Source organism: Hypanus sabinus, chromosome 27 (genome assembly GCF_030144855.1).
Source record: "Hypanus sabinus isolate sHypSab1 chromosome 27, sHypSab1.hap1, whole genome shotgun sequence".
Classification (NCBI taxonomy): Eukaryota; Metazoa; Chordata; class Chondrichthyes; order Myliobatiformes; family Dasyatidae; genus Hypanus; species Hypanus sabinus.
The window spans coordinates 46,991,197-47,012,498 of NC_082732.1; the positions used below are offsets into that span (position 1 = coordinate 46,991,197).

Here is a 21,302-nt window from a genome sequence, read left to right on the forward strand (position 1 = left end):
GTGAGGAATGTTAGGAAGAGGAGTTAGTAGAACATGTAATTCTGAGTTGCAAGAGGTATGGGATACAGAGAGAGATGTTGAGAATTAATCTAAGGGAATTGGGGGTAAGGTAAAGGAATTCACATTAAGAGTTACTGGGCATGAGTGAGAGAGCACAGGTCAGGGTACTTTTAGCTTTCTTAAGGGATACAGTTTTTTTTAAAAAGGATATAATGGACAATCAGGAACAGGGTACTAGGATGGCCAAAGAAGGAAGGATAAAGTGTAGATTGGTGGTGGTGGGGGGGGGGGGGGGGTGTGGATATGTATGTGTGTGGGAGAGGAAGGGAGAGAGAGAGAGGACTGACTGCATAGGGCATACTACTCACTACTGATTGCCAACCAGAGAAAACACCCATGTATCCCAACTCTCTGCTTTCTAGTAGTTAACCAATCCTCTATCCATGCAAATACATCATCCCAAATCTATGCATCCCTATGCTAACACTACTCTAATACGAGAGGGCACAGTTTTAAGGTGCCAGGAAGAAGGTACAGAGGAGACATCAGGGGTAAGTTTTTTTTACGCAGAGAGTGGTGAGTGCGTGGAATGGGCTGCCAGCAACGGTGGTGGAGGCGGATACGATAGGGTCTTTTAAGAGACTCCTGGATAGGTATATAGAGCTTAGAAAAATAGAGGGCTATGGGTAACCCTAGGAAATTTGCAAAGTAAGTACATGTTTAGCACAGCATTGTGGGCCAAAGGGCCTGTATGGTGCTGTAGTTTTTCTATGTTTCTATGCTTTTTTATCTTATGGACAAGTCTTTTATTCTGCACCTTATTGTATGCCCTCTGGAAATCCAAGTAAATAACATCCATCTGTTCCCCTCTATCCACTCAGCTTGTTATATCCTCAATAAAACTTCAGTAAGTTTGTCAAACAGGACCTGCCTTTACTGAATCCATGCTGCGTCTGTCTGATGGATCCATTGTTTTCCAGATGCCTCACAATTTCTTCTTTAATGACAGCTTCAAGCATTTTCCCAACTACAGATATTAAATTAACTGGCCTACAGCTACCTGCCTTTTGCCTACTTTTTTTTTTGAACAGTGGCATGACATTTGCCATCTTCCAATCCGCTGGGAACTGCCCAGAGTCCAGAGAATTCTGGTAAATTATCACCTTCTGCCAGTTCTTTTGGTACCCTGGGGTGCATTCCATCAGGACCAGGAGATTTATTTACCTTCAGGCCCACAAGTTTGCTCAGCACTACCTTTTTAGTGATAGCTATTGTATCAAGGTCCTCACCTCCTATTGCATCCATAACATCTCTCTTTTGGCATGTTAGACATGTCCTCCACTGTGAAGACCAACACAAAACAGTCATTCAAAGCCTCTGCCATTTCCTCATTACCCAATATCAATTCCCCCTTCTCGTCCTCCAAGGGACCTATGTTCACTTTAGCTAACCTTTTCCACTTTATATAATTACAAAAACTTTTACTACCCGTTTTAATAATTTTGCTAGTTTATTTTCATAAAAAATCTATCTTCCCTTTCTTTATTGCTCACTTAGTGGTTTTCTGTTGCTTTTTAAAGTCCTCCCAATCTTCCAGTTTCCCACTACATTTGGTGAATTTATGTGCATGAGCTTATAGTTTGATGGCTTCCCTTATTTCCTTAGTTGTCCAAGGCTAGCTCTCCCCACCCTTACTGTCCTTGCTTTTAACTGGAATATACTTCTGTTGAGCACCGTGAAAAATCTCTTTGGAAGTCTTCCACTGTTCCTCAACTGTCCTACCACATAGCTTGTATTCCCAGTCTACACTAACCAAATCCTCCCTTGTCCTATTGTAGTCTCTATTGTTTAGGCATAATACACTGGTTTTCTATCAAACTATGACACCTTCCCTTTGTATGAGAAACTCAGTCATAGTGTGATCACTCTTTCCAAGAGGATCCCTAACCACAAGATCACTAATTTTACCTGTCTCATTGCACAGGACCAGATCTAAGATAGCGCGCTCCCTTGTAGGTTCAGAAACATGCTGTTCAACAAAGCCATCACAGACGCATTCTGTGAAGTCCTCCTCAAGACTGCTTTAAACTTGATTCACCAATCTATGTGCAAGTTAAAATCCCCCATGATAAGTGCTGTTCCATTCTTACATGCCTCAGATATTTCTCTGTTTATTGCCTGTGCCTCTGTAACGTTAAGAACGCTACCCCACCACCCTTACCTTTCTGCCTGTTCTCCCATATTACCTGATATCCTTGGATATTTAATTCCTACTCCTCTCCACACTGTGACCACATTTCTGTAATGACCACTAAATCAAACACCTTTGTACTGATTTGTGCCACAAGCTCACTGACCATATTTCGAACACCATGGCCATTCATTCAGATAGAGTGCCCTTACAATCATTGTGTTTTTAAAATCTTGTAATCCTTTTCCCTCTTGCACTTGACTTTTCTTTACTCCACCCTTACTTTCTTTATCTTTTGCTTTCTCTTCATCTTTATCCACACTTTTCTCTTTTACTTTATCCATTTTTCTCCAATCTGTTGTACCCCACCCCCCATGATTGAGTTAAAGCCCTATCCACAGCCCTATTTGTGCGATTCGTTAGGATCTAGGTCCCATCACGGTTCCGGTGAAGACCGTCCCACTGGTACAGCTCCTTTCTTCCCCAATACTGGTGCCAACTTCCCATGAATTCAAACCCACTTCTCCCACACCAATTCTTCAGCCACAGATTTAACTCTCTAATCTTCTTGACCCTATGCCAATTTACATGTGGCTCAGGTAGTAATCCAGAGATTACCATCTTTTTTGTTCTGCTTTGTAATTTAGTCCCTAGACGCTCAATTTCCCTCAGCAGAACCTCTGTCCTCATTCTACTTATGTTGTTGGTACCCACGTGGACTACGACAATTGGATCTTTTCCTTCCCACTGCAAATTCCTCTGCAGGTCAGATAAGATCTTCCGAACCCAGGTACTAGGCAGGCAACACAGCCTTTGGGACGCTGTATCCTCACGACAGAGAACTCTGTCTATTCCCTCGACTATACTATCCACAATTACCACTACATTTCTTTTCTTTTTCCCCTCTTGAATGGCTCCCTGAACTACAGTGTCACAGTTAGGTTGCTCATCCTTCCTATAGCTCCACTCTCATCCACACAGGGAGCAAGAATCTCAGACCTGTTGGACAAGCTCAAGGGCTGAGGCTCTTCCAGTACTGTCTATCAGATCCCACTACCCATTTCACTCACAGTCACATCCTCTTGTTCCTGACTACAGACCGATTTGAGACAGCTAATCTAATGAGTGTGGCTACCTCGTAAAGCAGAGAATCCAGGTAACTCTCCCCCTCCCTGATTGTCCACAGTGTTTGAAGCTCATATTCCAGGTTATCAACTTTGAGCCTGAATTCCTCGAGCAGCCAACACCTGCTGCAGATGTGGTCACCAGAAACCATAATGGGGTCCACTAGCTCCCACATCATGCAGTTACAGCACTTCACCTGATCCTGCATTATCCCTACTTTATTTAATTAGCTGTAATTTAGAGACCTTTTATTCAACCACTACAACAGCCATAACTGCTACTTACCTGTGCCTCCCTGTTGAAGCCTCTTGAGACAAAGCCTCAAGTTCCCACTCCTACACTGGTCCAATCACACAATGGCTGCTCTGCCTTGACCCTGCTTTACTTTTATTTGCTCCCGCTAATGAATCACGAATCAATTGGTTTGCTACTAATACACCGAACCCCGTGAAATGTTCCTCTTCTAAACTCTTCTCTTGACCTGTGGGAAGCTCTCTCTCTCTCTCTGTGAATTGATTGGTCTGCCACTAATGTGGTGAGCCTTGCACAACGCTTATTTTTTAAATGCTTCTCCTCGACCAGTGCAAAGCTCGCTCTCTCTCTCTCTCTCTGTGAATCAATTGGTCCGCTGCTAATGCCCTCTTCTCTTCTCTTAAACATATGTCTTCTAGTATTTGATTCCCAAACCCTGGGAAAGAGATTGAGTGTGTTCACTTTATCCATCCCCTTCATGATTTAATTCACTAAGATATCCACCAAACAAGATGTTAGAGAAATTATTTCTACAGTTGTGAAATTATGAAGTAAATCTCAGACATATTGCTTACATATTGTTGACCATTTCTTGCTCTTGAATATCTTCTTCCACTTTGTTTCTTTGTTCCATTAAAGTTTCCAATCTCCCCCGACATTCTTTTAATTTGTCTCTAAAATTAGCAAACACACCAATGAACCAATTCACAGAGTAAGGATACAGCCTACAGAACATCAAATATTTCATGAAATTCGCTTATACTATTAACACAAGATTCTGCAGATGCTGGAAATCTGGAGCAACACACACAAAATGCTGGAGGAACAGCAGATCAGGCATACCTATGAATAAAGAAGAATAAAGAGTCGATGTTTCAGGCCTAGGCCCAATTTTATTCTGATATATTCTATTATATCACTAAATTTTCCTGTTGTTATTAGTCTTATAAGAGTTTTGATGCTTAGTCTTTTGGGCACCAAGATTGCTTTTAATTATAACAGCACAAGTCATAGGAGCAGAATTAGGCCATTTGGCTCATCGAGTCTGCTCCTCCATTCTATCATGGTTGACTTATTATCCCTCTCAACCCTATTTTACTAATCTTACTAATCACTCTTAGACCATAAGACAAAGGAGCATAAGTTGGCCATTCGGCCCATCGAGTCTGCTCCGCCATTTTATCATGAACTGATCCATTCTCCCATTTAGTCCCACTCCCCTGCCTTCTCACCATAACCTTTGATGCTCTGGCTACTCAGATACCTATCAATCTCTGCCTTAAATGCACTGTGTGACTTGGCCTCCACTGCCGCCCATGGCAACGAATTCCACAGATTCACCACCCTCTGGCGAAAAAAAAATTCTTTGCATTTCTGTTCTGAATGGGCGCCCTTCAATCCTTAAGTCATGCACTCTCGTACTAGGCTCCCCCACCATGGAAAACAACTTTGCCACATCCACTCTGTCCATGCCTTTCAACATTCAAAATGTTTCTATGAGGTCTCCCCTTATTCTTCTAAACTCCAAGGAGTATAGTCCAAGAGCGGTCAAACGCTCCTGGAATCATTCTAGTGAATCTTCTCTGAACCCTCTCCAACATCAGCACATCCTTTCTTAAATAAGGAGCCCAAAACTGCACACAGTACTCCAAGCGAGGTCTTACCAGTGCCTTATAGAGCCTCAACATCACATCCCAGCTCCTATACTCTATTCCTCAGAAATGAATGCCAACATTGCATTCACCTTCTTCACCACCGACTCAACCTGGAGGTTAACCTTAAGGGTATTCTGCATGAGGACTCCCAAGTCCCGTTGCATCTCAGAACTTTGAATTCTCACCCCATTTTAATAATAGTCTGCCCGTTTATTTCTTCTGCCAAAGTGCATGACCATACATACACTTTCCAACATTGTATTTCATTTGCCACTCTTTGCCCATTCTCCCAATCTCTCCAAGTCTCTCGGCAGACTCTCTGTTTCCTCAGCACTACCGGCCCCTCCACCTATCTTTGTATCATCAGCAAACTTAGCCACAAAGCCATAATCCAAATCGTTGATATACAACGTAAAAAGAAGCGGCCCCAACACAGACCCCTGTGGAACACCACTGGTAACCGGCAGCCAACCAGAATGGGATCCCTTTATTCCCACTATCTATTTCCTGCCAATCAGCCAATGCTCTATTCACGTATGTAACTTTCCCGTGTTACGGATTCAAGCAACAATAAATATATGAGTGAGGCAGGGGTTTTTATAACACTGAAAACAAACCCCCCAAAAGTAAACAAATCACTAACGTAACTGGAAATCAGCTGCTGTGCGGCAGCTTAACCAGTTCTTAAAGCGATGTTGCAAAAACAGTTCTTCAAAGTAGTATTGCAAAAGTTCAAAATGCTTACAGTCCATTTAAGGGAGAGACTTTTTAAGACGATTTAAATTCTCTTTCACGTCGTCTCGTTGCGGTTCCAAATCGAACTTTTCCCACGAAGAATTTACGAAGGTGAAATGAAACGGCTTAAAGGCACTGACCTTTCCTTTACAAAACTGTTCCCAATCCTTTCTGCTATTCACAGGGATAAACATGGGCACAGTCAACGAATTCCTTCCGAATGAGGATCAGACAAGGTCGAACCTGTTTCACCGTCGAAATCGACTTTCCTCGATCTTTTAACTCCCGAACTCCAATCTTCACTCTCCACTAATTCTCAACTAGCAGTATTATAAAGAAACTGCTGGCAATGACCTTTTAAACTTTAGGTATTAGATAAAACATCTTTCAACTAAACTGCGTCATAACATTAAATCACGCAGTGGCATGAAGTCAACATGGCAAATCCTGCCACGAACTGTCCCTCCTCACAGGGAGGGGTCCTCCTTTTATACACTGTAAAAAAAACCTGTCACATGACCTCTACTGGCGGGAAAATGACGTCACTCCACCATCACAAGACCATTACCTCAAGTCCAGTATAGCTTCAACACCAGTCACGTGACAAGTACACCACTGTCACGTGTCACGGGTACGTAACACCCGTAATTCCATGGGCTCTTATCTTGTTTAGCAGCCTCATGTGCGGCACTTTGTCAAAGGCCTTCTGAAAATCCAAATACACAACATCCACTGCATCTCCCTTGTCTAGCCTACTTGTAATAGCCTCAAAAATTGCAATAGGTTTGTCAGGCAGGATTTTCCTTTAAGCAAACCATGCTGAGTTCTGCTTATTTTGTCATATGCCTCCAGGTACTCCGTAACTTCATCCTTGACAATCGACTCCAACAACTTCCCAACCACCGATGTCAAGCTAACGTGTCTATAATTTCCTTTTTGCTACCTTGCCCCCGTCTTAAATAGCGGAGTGACATCTGCAATCTTCCAGTCCTCCGGAACCTTGCCAGAATCTATTGCTAATGCCTCCACAATCTCCACAGCTATTTCCTTCAGAACACAAGGGTATATTCCATCTGGTTTGGGAGATTTATCTACCCTTAGACTATTCAGCTTACTGAGTACTTTCTCTGTCGTAATTGTGATTGCGCACACTTCTCTTCCCTGACACCCTTGAGTGTCCGATATACTGCTGATGTCTTCCTCAGTGAAGACTGATGCAAAATACTTGTTCAGTTCCTCCACCATCTCCTTATCTCCCATTACAATTTCTCCAGCATCATTTTCTATCGGTCCTATATCTACCCTCACCTGTCTTTTACTCTTTATGTACTTGAAAAAGCTTTTAGTATCCTAAAACAGACTAGAAGGGTCAAGATGGGCACGGACTAGAAGGGCCAAGATGGCCTGTTTCCATGCTGTAATTGTTATGTGGTTATCCTCTTTGATATTATTTGCTAGTTTCCTTTCATAGTTCATCTTTTCCCTCTTAATAACCTTCTTAGTTTCCTTTTGTATGCTTTTAAAAACTTCCCAATCCTCTGTCTTCCCACTAATTTTTACTTCCTTGTACAGGTTTCCCCCACTATCCGAAAGTAGAGTGTTCCTATGAAACCTTCCGTAAGCAGAAATAGCATAAAGCGAAGAAGCAATTACCATTAATTTATATGGGAAATTTTTTTTAAATTTTAAAAACATTTTAAAAAATGTTCCCAGGCCCAAAAAGTAACCTACCAAATCATACCAAATAACACACAAAACCTAAAATAACACTAACATATGGTAAAAGCAGGAATGATATGATAAATACACAGCCTATATAAAGAAGAAATAATGTATGTATAATGTAGTTTCACTTACCAGAATTGGGAAAACAGCGAGCACACTGGAAGATTCATGCACTTTTCTATCACACAGTTCTTTGTAAGCACTCAAAACATCCTGCAAACCTGCCCTAAACCTACGTGCCCTTTCAAAATTAAAGTCACACTTTTCTGCAATCATTGCAGCACTGTCAATCGTAGCGAAAATCTCACTTAGTTCAAAGCTATGGCAGCTTGATGCTGAGTGTAGTTCCTGGGGAAGATGTTTGGCGATGCCAATCTCACTGCTTGGGGTGCATGCTGCCTCTATAACGGCTCGCTGCAAAACAAACACTGAACGCCATTTTCACATTTTGCCACTCTTACTGCTCGGGGTGCGCGCTGCCTCTATAATGGCTCGCTGCAAAACAAATACAGAACGCTATTTTCATTTTTCGCCTTTTTTCATAAATGTGAAAATCCTCTTCGGATTTCTTTCAGTTAGTGAAAACAGGTACTAATGTAGGTCTTTCGTGAAAGCAAAGTGGCGTAAAGTGAACTTTCGTAAAGTGGGGGTATGCCTGTATGCCCTCTCCTTTGCTTTAACTTTGGCTTTGACTTCTCTTGTCAGCCACGGTTACATCCTTTTTTCATTTGAAAATTTCTTCTTTTTTGGAATTTATCTGTCTTGCACTTTCCTCACTTCTCACATAAACGCTGGCCACTGCTGCTCTGCCGTCCTTCCTGCTAGTTTCCCTTTACAGTCAACTTTGGCCAGTTCCTCTCTCATGCCATTGTAATTTCCTTTACTCCACTGAAATACCAACACATCAGATTTTGGCTTCTCCTTCTCAAATTTCACAGTGAACTCAATCATGTTATGATCACTGTCTCCTAAGGTTTCCTTCACCTCAGTCTCTCTAATCACCTCTGGTTCATTACACAATACCCAATCCAGTACAGCCGATCCCCTAGTGGGCTCAAGAACAAGCTGTTCTAAAAAGCCATCTCGTAGACATTCTTCTACAAATTCTCTCTCTTGAGATCCAGTGCCGACCTGATTTTCCCAATCCACTTGCATGTTAAAATCCCCAATGATTATCATAACACTGCTCTTCTGGCAAGTCTTTTCTATTTCCTGGTGTAATTTGTAGTCCACATGACTGCAGCTGTTAGGAGGCCTGTATATAACTGCCATCAGAGTCCTTTTAACCCCTGCAATTTCTTAGCTCGACCCATAAAGATTCTGCACCTTCCAATCCTATGTCACCTCTTTCTAACGATTTAATGTCATTTCTTAGCAATAAAGCCACACCACCCCTTCTGCCTACCTGCCTATCCTTCCAATACACCGTGTATCCTTGGACATTCAGCTCCCAAAGATATGCACCCTTTAGCCTCAGTGACGGCCACAATATCATACCTGCTAATCTGTAGCTGTACGACAAGATCATCCACTTTATTCCTTATGTTGCATGCATTTAAGTATAACACCTTAAGACTAGTATTTGCTACTTTTTTCTTTGATTGCACTGTAACTTCATTGCACTGCAACTCATCCCAATGGCTGCAAAATTGCCCCATCACCTTCTGTCCTCCCTGACATCTTTACTGCTCACTATCTTAGATTTATTCCTGTTTTCACCTTCTTCCAGTCTATCATTCCGGTTCCCATCCCCCTGCCAAATTAGTTTAAACCCTCCCTAACAGCTCTATTAAACCTTCCCGCCAGGATATTGGTCCCCTTCAGGTTCAGGTGTAACCCGTCCGTTTTGAGAGTGTCAGACACTCTCTTAGACACTCTCTTAAACACTCTTACTAAGTAACTTAGTAAGTAACTTACTTAGTAAGAGTAACACTCTTACTACACCTGCTACGCTTAAACACTCTTACTAATCAAAAACCTATCAACCTCTACTTTTTAACATAAAGTTTTCAAGTTTAACTAAAGGAAACAATGTTTTTAAATTATTTGTATTCAGTAAACAACATTTTTCATGCAAAAATTTATTCTTCTAATATACACTCAATGGCCACTTTATTTAGATACCTCTTGTACCTAATAACGTAGCTACTGAGTGCATGTTCATGGCCTTCTGCTGCTATAGACCATCACTTTGTTAGATGAGTTGTGCATTCAAGGTGCTCTTCTGCACACCACTGTTGTGAAGTGTGGTTATTTGAGTTATTGTTGCCTTCCTGTCAGCTTGAACCAGTCTGGCCACTCCCTTCTGACCTCCCTCAAGGTGTTTTTGCTCACAGCACTGTCACTCATTGATTTTTTTTTTGTTTTTTGCACCATTCTCTATAAACTTTAGACACCTGTGTGTGAAGAGTCCAGAAGATAGAGAACAACTCAGCAGGTCATGCAGCATCTACAAACGCTGGAAATCCATACAACCATAAGACACAGGAGCAAAATTTAGGCCATTCAGCCCATCAAGTCTACTCCGCCATTCTATCATGGCTGATCCTGATTCAACTCAACCTCATACATCTGTCTTCTTGCCATATCCTTTGATCCCCTGACCAAACAGGAAACCATCAACTTCCACTTTAAATATACCCACAAATTTGGCCTCCACTGCAGTCTGTGGCAGAGCATTCCACAGATTCACTACTCTCAGGTTAAAAAAATTCCTCCTTACCTCTCTGCTAAACGGTTGCCCCCTCAGCTTTGAAGCTGTGCCCTCTAGTTCTGGATATACCCACCAGAGGAAACATCCTCTCCACATCCACCTTATCTAGTCCTTTCAACATTCAGTAGGTTTCAATGAGATCCCCAAGCATTCTTCTAAATTCCAAAGCAGCCAAACATTCCTCCTATGTTAACCCCTTCATTCCTGGAATCATCCTCGTGAACCACCTCTTTGGACTCTCTCCAATGACAACACATCCTTTCTGAGATATAGGGCTCAAGCATGGCCTGACTAGTGTCTTATTTTTTTATTGATTTTTTTTTTATGCACTTCTACAAACCAACTACAAAGAAAAAAAGACCCAACAGCAAAATGAGAATTAATACAGTGCAAAATAAACATATCAAAAGTATAATTCATAACAATAAGGAAACAGCACCAAGAATAAAATCATATAAAGTTAGTATCCTCCCCTCCCTCCCACTAAGAAACTCCAGGCCACCCATTACAATATGAGAAAAATAAAGAGAGCATTCAAACCCCCAAAACTGTAAATATAGCTAAAAAAAAGAATATTGATGCCTACTATGAAAACTATAATATAATTTCCATCAAAAAGAAACCATAAAACCTCCAGAGGGAAAAAAAGTTGAAAGTAAGGGATTAAAAAGAATAAGCTTAATCTGAAGAGGAGTTTTGAAAATAATCAAGAAAAGGTCCTCACACCTTTTGAAATTTTATGTCCATGTTGAGAAGTGAGTAATGAATTTTTTTGAGATCTAAACAGAACATAATATCATTAAGCCATTGAGCATAAGTGGGTGGAGCAACATCTCTCCACTTAAGGAGAACCAAGCGTCTAGCCAAAAAAGAGGCAAAAGATAATGTTCGGCGTTTAGTTGGACTCAAATGCATATCTGCCTCACCCAAGGTACCATACAGGGCAATCAGAGGATTAGGTTCTAAGTGGCAATTAAGAACATGGGATAAAGATGAAAAAACTTCTCTCCAAAATTTCTCTAAACTAGGACAAGCAAGACTAGTGTCTTATAAAGCCTCAGCATTATCTCCTTGCTTTAATATTCTATTCTTCTTGAAATAAATGGCAACATTACATTTGCCTTCTTTAGCACAAACTCAACCTGTAAATTGACCATCTGGGAGTCTTGCACGAAGTCTCTGCATCTTGGATGTTTGAATTTTCTAATCATCTGCACTATTTTTCCTTTTACCAAAATGCATTATCATACATTTCCCAGCACTGTATTCCATCTGCCACTTTTTGCCCATTCTTCCAGTTTGTCTAAGGCCTGTTGCAAACGCATTGCTTCCTCAGCACTACCCACCCCTCCACCTATCTTCATATCATTGCTAACTTTGACAAAAGGTCATCAATTCCATTATCTAAATCATTGACAAACTATATCAATGACATAGGTAGGAAAGGGGAAGAGGTCCTGAAACAAGAGTATAGGGAGTCAGGAAGGCAGTTAAGAAGAAGGACCGCAAAGGTAGTAATCTCGGGATTACTGCCTGTGCCACGTGACAGTGAGAGTAGGAATGGAATTAGGTGGAGGATGAATGCGTGGCTGAGGGATTGGAGCAGGGGGCAGGGATTCAAGTTTCTGGATCACTGGGACCTCTTCTGGGGCAGGCGTGACCTGTTCAAGAAGGACGGGTTACACTTGAATCCTGGGGGGACCAATATCCTAGCGGGGAGGTTTGCTAGGGCTACAGGGCAGACTTTAAACTAGTAAGATGGGGGGGCGGGAATCAATTTGAGGAAACTATGGGAGAGGAGGTTAGTTCACCAGTAGAGCAAGTAAGTAGACAGTGTGTGAGGGAGGAAAGGCAGGTGATGGAGAAGGGATGCGCTCAGCCCGAAAATGTAGGGGAGAAGAAAGAAAAGGATAATAAATTTGAATACATTGTTAGGGATGAAAAGAGAGGAGGAGGTGGAGAGTATCTTAAATGTATCTATTTTAATGCTAGGAGCATTGTAAGAAAGGTGAATGAGCTTAAAGCGTGGATTGATACCTGGAATTATGATGTTGTAGCTATTGGTGAAACATGGTTGCAGGAAGGGTGTGATTGGCAACTAAATATTCCTGGATTTAGTTGCTTCAGGTGTGATAGAGTAGGAGGGGCCAGAGGAGGAGGTGTTGCATTGCTTGTCCAAGAAAATCTTATGGCGGTGCTTTGGAAGGATAGATTAGAGAGCTCCTCTAGGGAGGCTATTTGGGTGGAATTGAGGAATGGGAAAGGTGTAGTAACACTGATAGGAGTGTATTATAGGCCACCTAATGGGGAGCGTGAGTTGGAAGAGCAAATGTGTAAGGAGATAGCAGATATTTGTAGTAAACACAAGGTGGTGATTGTGGGAGATTTTAATTTTCCACACGTAGACTGGGAAGCTCATTCTGTAAAAGGGCTGGATGGTTTAGAGTTTGTGAAATGTGTGCAGGATAGTTTTTTGCAACAATACATAGAAGTACCGACTAGAGATGGGGCAGTGTTGGATCTCCTGTTAGGGAATGCGATAGGTCAGCTGACAGATGTATGTGTTGGGGAGCACTTCAGGTCCAGTGATCACAATAGCATTAGCTTCAATATAATTATGGAGGAGGACAGGACTGGACCTAGAGTTGAGATTTTTGATTGGAGAAAGACTAACTTTGAGGAGATGCGAAGGGATTTAGAGAGAGTGGATTGGGTCAAGTTATTTTATGGGAAGGATGTAATAGAGAAATGGAGGTTATTTAAGGGTGAAATTATGAGGGTACAGAATCTTTATGTTCCTGTTAGGTTGAAAGGAAAGGTTAAAGGTTTGAAAGCACCATGGTTTTCAAGGGATATTAGAAATTTGGTTTGGAAAAAGAGGGATGTCTACAATAGATATAGGCAGCATGGAGTAAAGGAATTGCTCGAGGAATATAAAGAATGTAAAAGGAATCTTAAGAAAGAGATTAGAAAAGCTAAAAGAAGATACGAGGTTGGTTTGGCAAATAAGGTGAAAGTAAATCCGAAAGGTTTCTACAGTTATATTAAAAGCAAGAGGATAATGAGGAATAAAATTGGTCCCTTAGAGAATCAGGGTGATCAGCTATGTGTGGAGCCGAGGGAGATGGGAGAGATTTTGAATGATTTCTTCTCTTCGGTATTCACTAAGGAGAAGGATATTGAATTGTGTAAGGTGTGGGAAACTAGTAAGGAAGTTATGGACCTATGACAATTAAAGAGGTGGAAGTACTGGCGCTTTTAAGAAATTTAAAAGTGGATAAATCTCCGCGTCCTGATAGGATATTCCCCAGGACCTTGAGGGAAGTTTGTGTAGAGATAGCAGGAGCTCTGACAGAGATCTTTCAGATGTCATTAGAAACGGGGATTGTGCCAGAGGATTGGCGTATTGCTCATGTGGTTCCACTGTTTAAAAAGGGTTCTAGAAGTAAGCCTAGCAATTATAGACCTGTCAGTTTGACATCAGTGCTGGGTAAATTAATGGAAGGTATTCTTAGAGATAGTATTTATAATTATCTGGATAGACAGGATCTGATTAGGAGTAGCCAGCATGGATTTGTGCGTGGAAGGTCATGTTTGACAAACCTTATTGAATTTTTTGAAGAAGTTACGAGGAATGTTGACAAGGGTAAGGCAGTGGATGTAGTCTATATGGACTTCAGCAAAGCCTTTGACAAAGTTCCACATGGAAGGTTAGTTAAGAAGGTTCAGTCGTTAGGTATTAATGCTGGAGTAATAAAATGGATTCAACAGTGGCTAGATGGGAGATGCCAGAGAGCAGTGGTGGATAATTGTTTATTGGGATGGAGGCCGGTGACTAGCGGGGTGCCTCAGGGATCTGTTTTGGGCCCAATGTTGTTTGTAATATACATAAATGATCTGGATGATGGGGTGGTAAATTGGATTAGTAATATGCCGATGATACTAAGGTAGGTGGTGTTGTGGATAATGAGGTGGGTTTTCAAAACTTGCAGGGAGATTTATGCCAGTTAGAAGAATGGGCTGAACGTTGGCAGATGGAGTTTAATGCTGAGAAGTGTGAGGTTCTACATTTTGGCAGGAATAATCAAAATAGAACATACAGGGTAAATGGTAGGGCATTGAGGAATGCAGTGGAACAGAGAGATCTAGGAATAACAGTGCATAATTCCCTGAAGGTGGAGTCTCATGTAGATAGGGTGGTGAAGAAGGCTTTTGGAACGCTGGCCTTTATAAATCAGAGCAATGAGTACAGAAGATGGGATGTAATGTTAGAATTGTACAAGGCATTGGTAAGGCCAAATTTGGAATATTGTGTACAGTTCTAGTCACCAAATTGTAGGAAAGATATCAATAAATTAGAGAGAATGCAGAGACGATTTACTAGGATGTTACCTGGGTTTCAGCACTTAAGTTACAGAGAAAGGTTGAACAAGTTAGGTCTCCATTCAATGGAGCGTAGAAGGTTGACGGGGGATTTGATCGAGGTATTTAAAATTTTGAGAGGGATAGATAGAGTAGACGTGAATAGGCTGTTTCCATTGAGAGTAGGGGAGATTCAAACGAGAGGACATGATTGGAGAGTTAGGGGGCAAAAGTTTAAGGGAAACACGAGGGGGTATTTCTTTACTCAGAGATAGCTGTATGGAATGAGCTTCCTGTAGAAGTAGTAGAGGCCAGTTTAGTTGTGTCATTTAAGGTAAAATTGGATAGGTATATGGACAGGAAAGGAGTGGAGGGTTATGGGCTGAGTGCGGGTAGGTGGGACTAGGTGAGATTAAGAGTTCGGCACGGACTAGGAGGGCCGAGATGGCCTGTTTCCGTGCTGTGATTGTTATATGGTTATATGAAAAGTAACAGTCTCAATACTAACCCTTGAGTGCACCACAAGTCACTGGCAGCCAACTAGAATAGGCCCCCTTTATTCCCTCTCAATGCCTCCTGCCCATCAGCCATTCCTCTATCCATGCCAGTATCTTGCCTGTAATGGCATAGGATTTTATCATGTCAAGCAGTCTCATGTGCGGCACCTCATCAATGCTTTCTGAAAATCCAAGTTAATGATATTCACTTTGTCCACCCTGCTTGTTACTTCCTGCTGAACTCCTCCAGCATTATGTGTGTGTTGCTCAGTGAATGCAGTCTTTCTCCAAACTAATATGACTTCCGGGTTGAGCTGGTGCTGATGTAGCAGACTCCAGTCTGACTGTGCGTGCTGTTTGGGAGAGCATGAGAGTGAGTGACTGCAAGTGTGAGAAAGAGGTTTGGTTGGTTTGACATGTAGCATTCTTTTGTTCTATCTTAAATTTTGGACGCAGCGGCTTATATAACTTGTGTTTGGTCGCCTTACAAAGGAATTCTTTTTCTGGCCTGTCCCCTGTTTTGGGTAGCTGATCTTTTCACCTTTGCATAAACAGTTCACTCGTACTAGTCGTAATAGAGGGGCTTAGTGTGTTTTTCAAAGCAAAAAAGTAAACTGATTATTAGAATTGTGGCAAAATTGTTGTAGGCCTAACAAGGCGGAACTAAGAGTTGCTTCATGGTATAGTTTACTGGTGGAGAGAGCAGAGTTTACCGACACTGGCTCAAGAGGCTTCAGTGAGGAGGCATAATTGAGTAGCGGGTAAAGCTTTTGTAGTGGTTGAGTAAAAAAGTCACCAAACTACAACTAATTAAATAAAGGAAGGAAGATGCAGGATCAGGAGATGTGCTGTATCTGCATGATATGGGAGCAGGTGGACCAAATTGTTGTTCCTGGTGACCACATCATCTGCAGCAAGTGTTGGCCGTTCGAGGAACTCAGGACCAGATGATGACCTGGAACCTGAGCTTCAAATACTGTACTGCGACACAACAGGAAGGGGGAGAGTTACCTGAATGCTCTGTTTCAGGAGGTAGACACACCCATTAAATTAGCTGCCTCAAATTCAGTCTGTAGTCAGTGACTGCCAGTGAGGCAGGTAGTGGGATCCAAGAGATAGTGCTGGAGGAGCCCCAGCCCTTGAGCTTGTCCAACAGGTCTGAGATTCTTGCTCCCTATGTGGTTGTAGGAAGGATAAGCAACCTAACTCTGGTACTGTGGTTCAGGGAACCATTCAAAGCGGGGAGAGAAGAGAAATGTAGTGGTACTTGGGGATAGTATAGTCAGGGGAATAGACAAAGCTCTCTGTTGCAGGGATAGAGCAGGCCTACCTGATGCCCAGGTTCAGGACATCTTATCTGACCTGCAGCGAATTTGCAGTGGAAAGGGAAAGATCCAGTTGTCATGGTCCATGTGGGTATCAATTACATAGGTAGGACTAGGAAATAGTTTCTACTGTGGGAATTTGAGCAGCTAGGGATTAACTTAAAAAAGCAGAGCCAAAAAGATGGTAATCTCTGAATTACTACCTGAGCCACGTGCAAATTGGCACAGGGTTAAGATGATTACAGAGTTAAATACGTGGCTCAAGAATTGGAGTGGGAAAAGTGGGTTTGAATTCATGGGAAAGTGGCACCAGTATTGGGGAAGGAGGAAGCTGTCTCATTGGGATGGGCTCCACCTGAACCATGAGAGGACCTGGATCCTAGTGAATCACATAATTAGGGTGGTGGATAGGGCTCTAAACTAAATAGCAGCAGAGTGGGTTCAACAAATTGGAGCATATAGATAAAGTAAAAAAGACAAGTATGGATAAAGATAAAGTAAAAGCAAAAGTTAAAAAAGCAAAAAGGGTGGAGGGCAGAAAAGTTGAAGGCACAATGAGTGCAAAGGCACTTTATCTGAATGCCCGTCGTATTCGTAACAAGGTCTGTGAATTTGTGGCACAAATCAGTTTAAAGGGATACGATTTAGTAGCCATTACAGAGATGTTGTTGCAGGGTGGAGAGAATTGGAATTAAAATATCCAAGGATATCAGGTAATACGGAATGATAGGCAGGAAGGTAAGGGAGGTGGGGTAGCGCTCTTAATTGAGGATGAGACCAGGATGATAGTGAGAGACAATATAAAATTCAAGGAGCAGAATGTTGAATCCATCTGGATAGAGATTAGGAATAGATTTTAAAAAATCACTGGTGTGAATTTCTCCTAGGCCACCGAATAATAACATTACAGTGGCACAGGTAATAAACCAAGAAATATCTGAGGCAAACAAGAGAACATCAGCAGATACTGGAAATCGGAGCAACACACACAAAATGCTGGAGGAACTCAGCAGGCCAGCCAGGCAAAATAGGTACAGTTGACATTTTGGGCCAAAACCTTTTGGCAAGATAGGAGAAGAAAAGCTGAGGAGTAGATTTGAAAGGTAGTGGAGAGGAGAGTGAAACACCAGGCAACAGGTGAAACTTGGAGGGGGAGGGATGAAGCAAAGATCTAAGGAAGTTGATTGGTGAAAGAGACAGAAGGCCATGGAAGAAAAAAGGGAGGGAGGAGGAGCACCAGAGGGAGACAATGGGCGGGCAAGGAGATAACATGAAAGAGGGACAAGGGGGTGGGAAATGATGAAAGGAGGGGGTGGAGGTTGGAGTGTAGATGTTCGGCAAAGAGGTCTCCCTATCTCCGTTGGATTTGGTTAGTGTAGACTGAGAACACAGGCTATATGTTGGGACAGTTGAGGAACAGTGGAGGACTTTCAAAGAGATTTTTCACAGTGCCTGAAAGAAGTATATTCCAGTTAAAAGAAAGGAAAGTAAGAGAGGGGAGAGCCATGGATAACTAAGGAAATAAAGGAAGGTATTAAATGAAAAGATCGTGCATACAAACTCACCAAGAGTATTGGGAATACCATAAAAAGTAATAAAGAACCATTAAGTGAACAATAAAGAAAGGGAAAATAGATTATGAAAATAAACTAGCACAAAATATAAAAATGGATTGTAAAAGTTTGTATAATTATATAAAGCAGAAAAAGGTAGCCAAAGTGTATGCAGGTCCCTTGGAGGACGAGAAAAGGGAATTGATATTGGGTAATAAGGAAATTGCCGAGGCTTTGAATGACTATTTTGTGTCAGTCTTCATGGTGGAGGACATGTCTAATATGCCAAATGGAGATGTTATGGATGCGATGGGTGGTGAGGACCTCGATACTATAGCCATCACCAAAGAGGTAGTGCTGAGAAAACTTGGGGGCGGTGAGGGGGGGGGGGGGGTTGCTAAAGATAGACAAGTATCCTGGTCCTGATGGAATGCATCCCAGGATACTGAAAGAAATAGCAGAGGTTTTAGTGGAAGCTTAGGTAATAATTTACCAAAATTCTCTGGACTCTGGGCAGGTCCCAACTAATTGGAAGATGGCAAATATCATGCCACTGTTCAAAAAGGCAGGTAACGATAGGCCAGTTAGTTTAACATCTGTAGTTGGGAAAATACTTGAAGCTATCATTAAAGAAGAAATTAGCGAGGCATCTTGAAAGGAATGGATCCATCATGCAGGTGCAGCATGGATTCAGCAAAGGCAGGTCCTGTTTGACAAACTTACTGGAGTTCTTTGAGGATATAACAAGTGCAGTGGATAGAGGGGAACAGATGGACTTAATTTACTTGATTTTCCAGAAGGTGTTTAATAAGGTACCACATAAAAGACTTATCAATAAGATAAGGATGCATACAGTTGGGGGTGATGTATTAGCATGGATAGAGGATTGGTTAACTAATAGAAAGCAGAGAGTTGGGATACATGGGTGTTTCTCTGGTTGGCAATCAGTGGTGAGTGGAGTGCTGCAGGGGTTGGTGCTAGGCCCGTAATTGTTCACAATATACATTAACGATTTGGAAGAGGGAACCAAATGTAGTGTATCTAATTTTGCTGATGACATTAAATTGAGTGAAAAAGCAAATTGGGCAGAGGACACAGAGAATCTGTGGACAGATATAGATAGGTTAAGTGACTGCGCAAGGACTGGCAGATGGAGTACAATGTTGATAAATGCAAGGTCATCCACTTTGGAAGGAAAAATGGAAGATCAGATTATTAATTAAATGGTAAAAGATTGCAGCACGCTGCTGTACAGAAGGACTTGGGAGTTCTTAAGCATGTATTTCTAAAGGTTGGTTTGCAGGTGCAACAGGCTATCAAGAAAGCAAATGGAATGTTGGGTCGCATTGCTAGAGGGATTGAATTTAAGAGCAGGGTTATGCTACAACTGTATAGGGCATTGGTGAGGCTGCATCTGAAGTACTTCATGCAGTTCTGGTCTCCTTACTTGAGGAAGGATATACTGGCTTTGGAGGTGGTGCAAAGGAGTTGAAGGGGTTAGATTATGAGAAGAGATTGAGTCACCTGGGACTGGACTTGCTGGAATTCAGAAGGGTGAGAGGAGATCTTATAGAAACATATAAATTTATAAAAGGGATAGATGAGATAGAGGAAGTAAAGTTGTTTCCACTAATAGGTAAGACTAGAACTAGGGGACATAATCTTAAGATTTGGGGGTGTAAATTTAGGATGAAGATGAGGAAGAAGTGCTTTTCCCATGGAGTAGTGAATCTGTGGAATTCTCAGTCCAATGACACAGTGGAGATGACCTCAGTAAATATAGTTCAGACAAGGTTGGGTAGATTTTTGCATAGTAGGGGACTTAAGGGTTATGGAGAAAAGGCAGATCTGCCATGATCTTATTGAATGGTGGAACAGGCTCAATAGGCCAGATGGTCTACTCCTGCTCCTATTTCTTAAGTTCTTATGGTCTTATCAGATTTGTCAGGCAAGGTTTCGGTTTACAGAAAAAATACTGACTTTGATTTATTTTATCATTAGTCTTCAAGTACCTCGAAATCTCATCCTTAAAGATAGACTCCAACACTTTTCCAACCACTGAGGTCAGGCTAACTGGCCTATAATTTCCTTTCTTTTGCCTTCCACCCTTCTTAAAGACTGGAGTGACATTTTCAATCTTCCAGTCCTCTGGGACCATGCCAGAATCAAGTGATTCTTGAAAGATCATGATCAATCCATCCATTATCTCTTCAGCAGCCTCTCGCAGAACTTTGGGATATAGTCCATCTGGTCCAGGTGACTTATCCACCTTAAGACCTTTGAGTTTGCCTAGTATTTTCTCCTTTGTAATAGCAACAGCACTCACTCCTGCTCCCTGATACTCATTGTCCTCTGGCACGTGCCAGTGTCTTCCACAGTGAAGACTGACGCGAAGTACCCATTAAGTTCATCTACCATTTCTTTGTTCTCCATTACTAACTCACCAGCATCATTTTCCAGTGGTCCAATATCAACTCTCAACTCTTTCACTCTTTATATAACTGATAAAACTTTTAGTATCTTGCTCCATATTATTGGTTAGTTTGCCCTCATATTTCATCTTTTCCCTTCTTATAGCTTTTTAATTACCATTTGTTGGTTTCTGAAAGCTTCCCAAGCTTCCAATTTCCCACTCACTTTTGTTACCTTATATGTCCTTTCCTTTCTTTTATGCCCTTACCTTGTCAGCCACGGTTGCCTACCACTGCCATTTGAGAACAGCTTCTTCTATGGTATCTATCCTGATATCTATCCTGCACTTTGTGAATTATTCCCAGAAATTTCAGCCACCTCTGCTCTGCCATTAACCCCACCAGTATCCAGAGATACACACACAAATTGCTGGAGGAACTGAATCTCTTCAGAAACTGAGTTTCTGAATCTCTTGTGTCTATAATTAAATCAATGTTTAAATGCTTTAGGGACAGCTTCTTCCTCTCTGCCTCAGATTTCTGAATGGTCCATGAATACTACATCACTATTTTGCTCTCTTTTTGCACTATTTATCTGCTTATTTATTTATTTTATTTATTTTCTTGTCAATTTACAGTAAATTTTACTGTTCTGCTGCCAGAAAACAACAGATTTCAAGTTGATCTCTGTTTAAAGGGAAAAAATATGCCTAAAAATATACTGTTATATCTTACTAGCTTAAATTGTTACATAGAAA

At 41.6% G+C, this 21,302-nt stretch overlaps 1 protein-coding gene across 7 annotated transcripts in view; it reads right to left on the reverse strand.

The window, feature by feature from the left end:
* Positions 1-21,302, reverse strand: part of cfap74 (cilia and flagella associated protein 74) — a 460,813-nt gene that overhangs the window by 348,135 nt on the left and 91,376 nt on the right. For 6 of the 7 annotated variants that reach the window (XM_059952430.1, XM_059952431.1, XM_059952429.1 and 3 more), the window contains one exon: positions 4,144-4,242. The exons of the other annotated variant lie outside the window; for it this stretch is intronic. In XM_059952430.1, the coding sequence (XP_059808413.1) occupies positions 4,144-4,242 (99 nt within the window). The remainder of the gene's footprint in view (positions 1-4,143; positions 4,243-21,302) is intronic. 7 annotated transcript variants of the gene reach the window in all.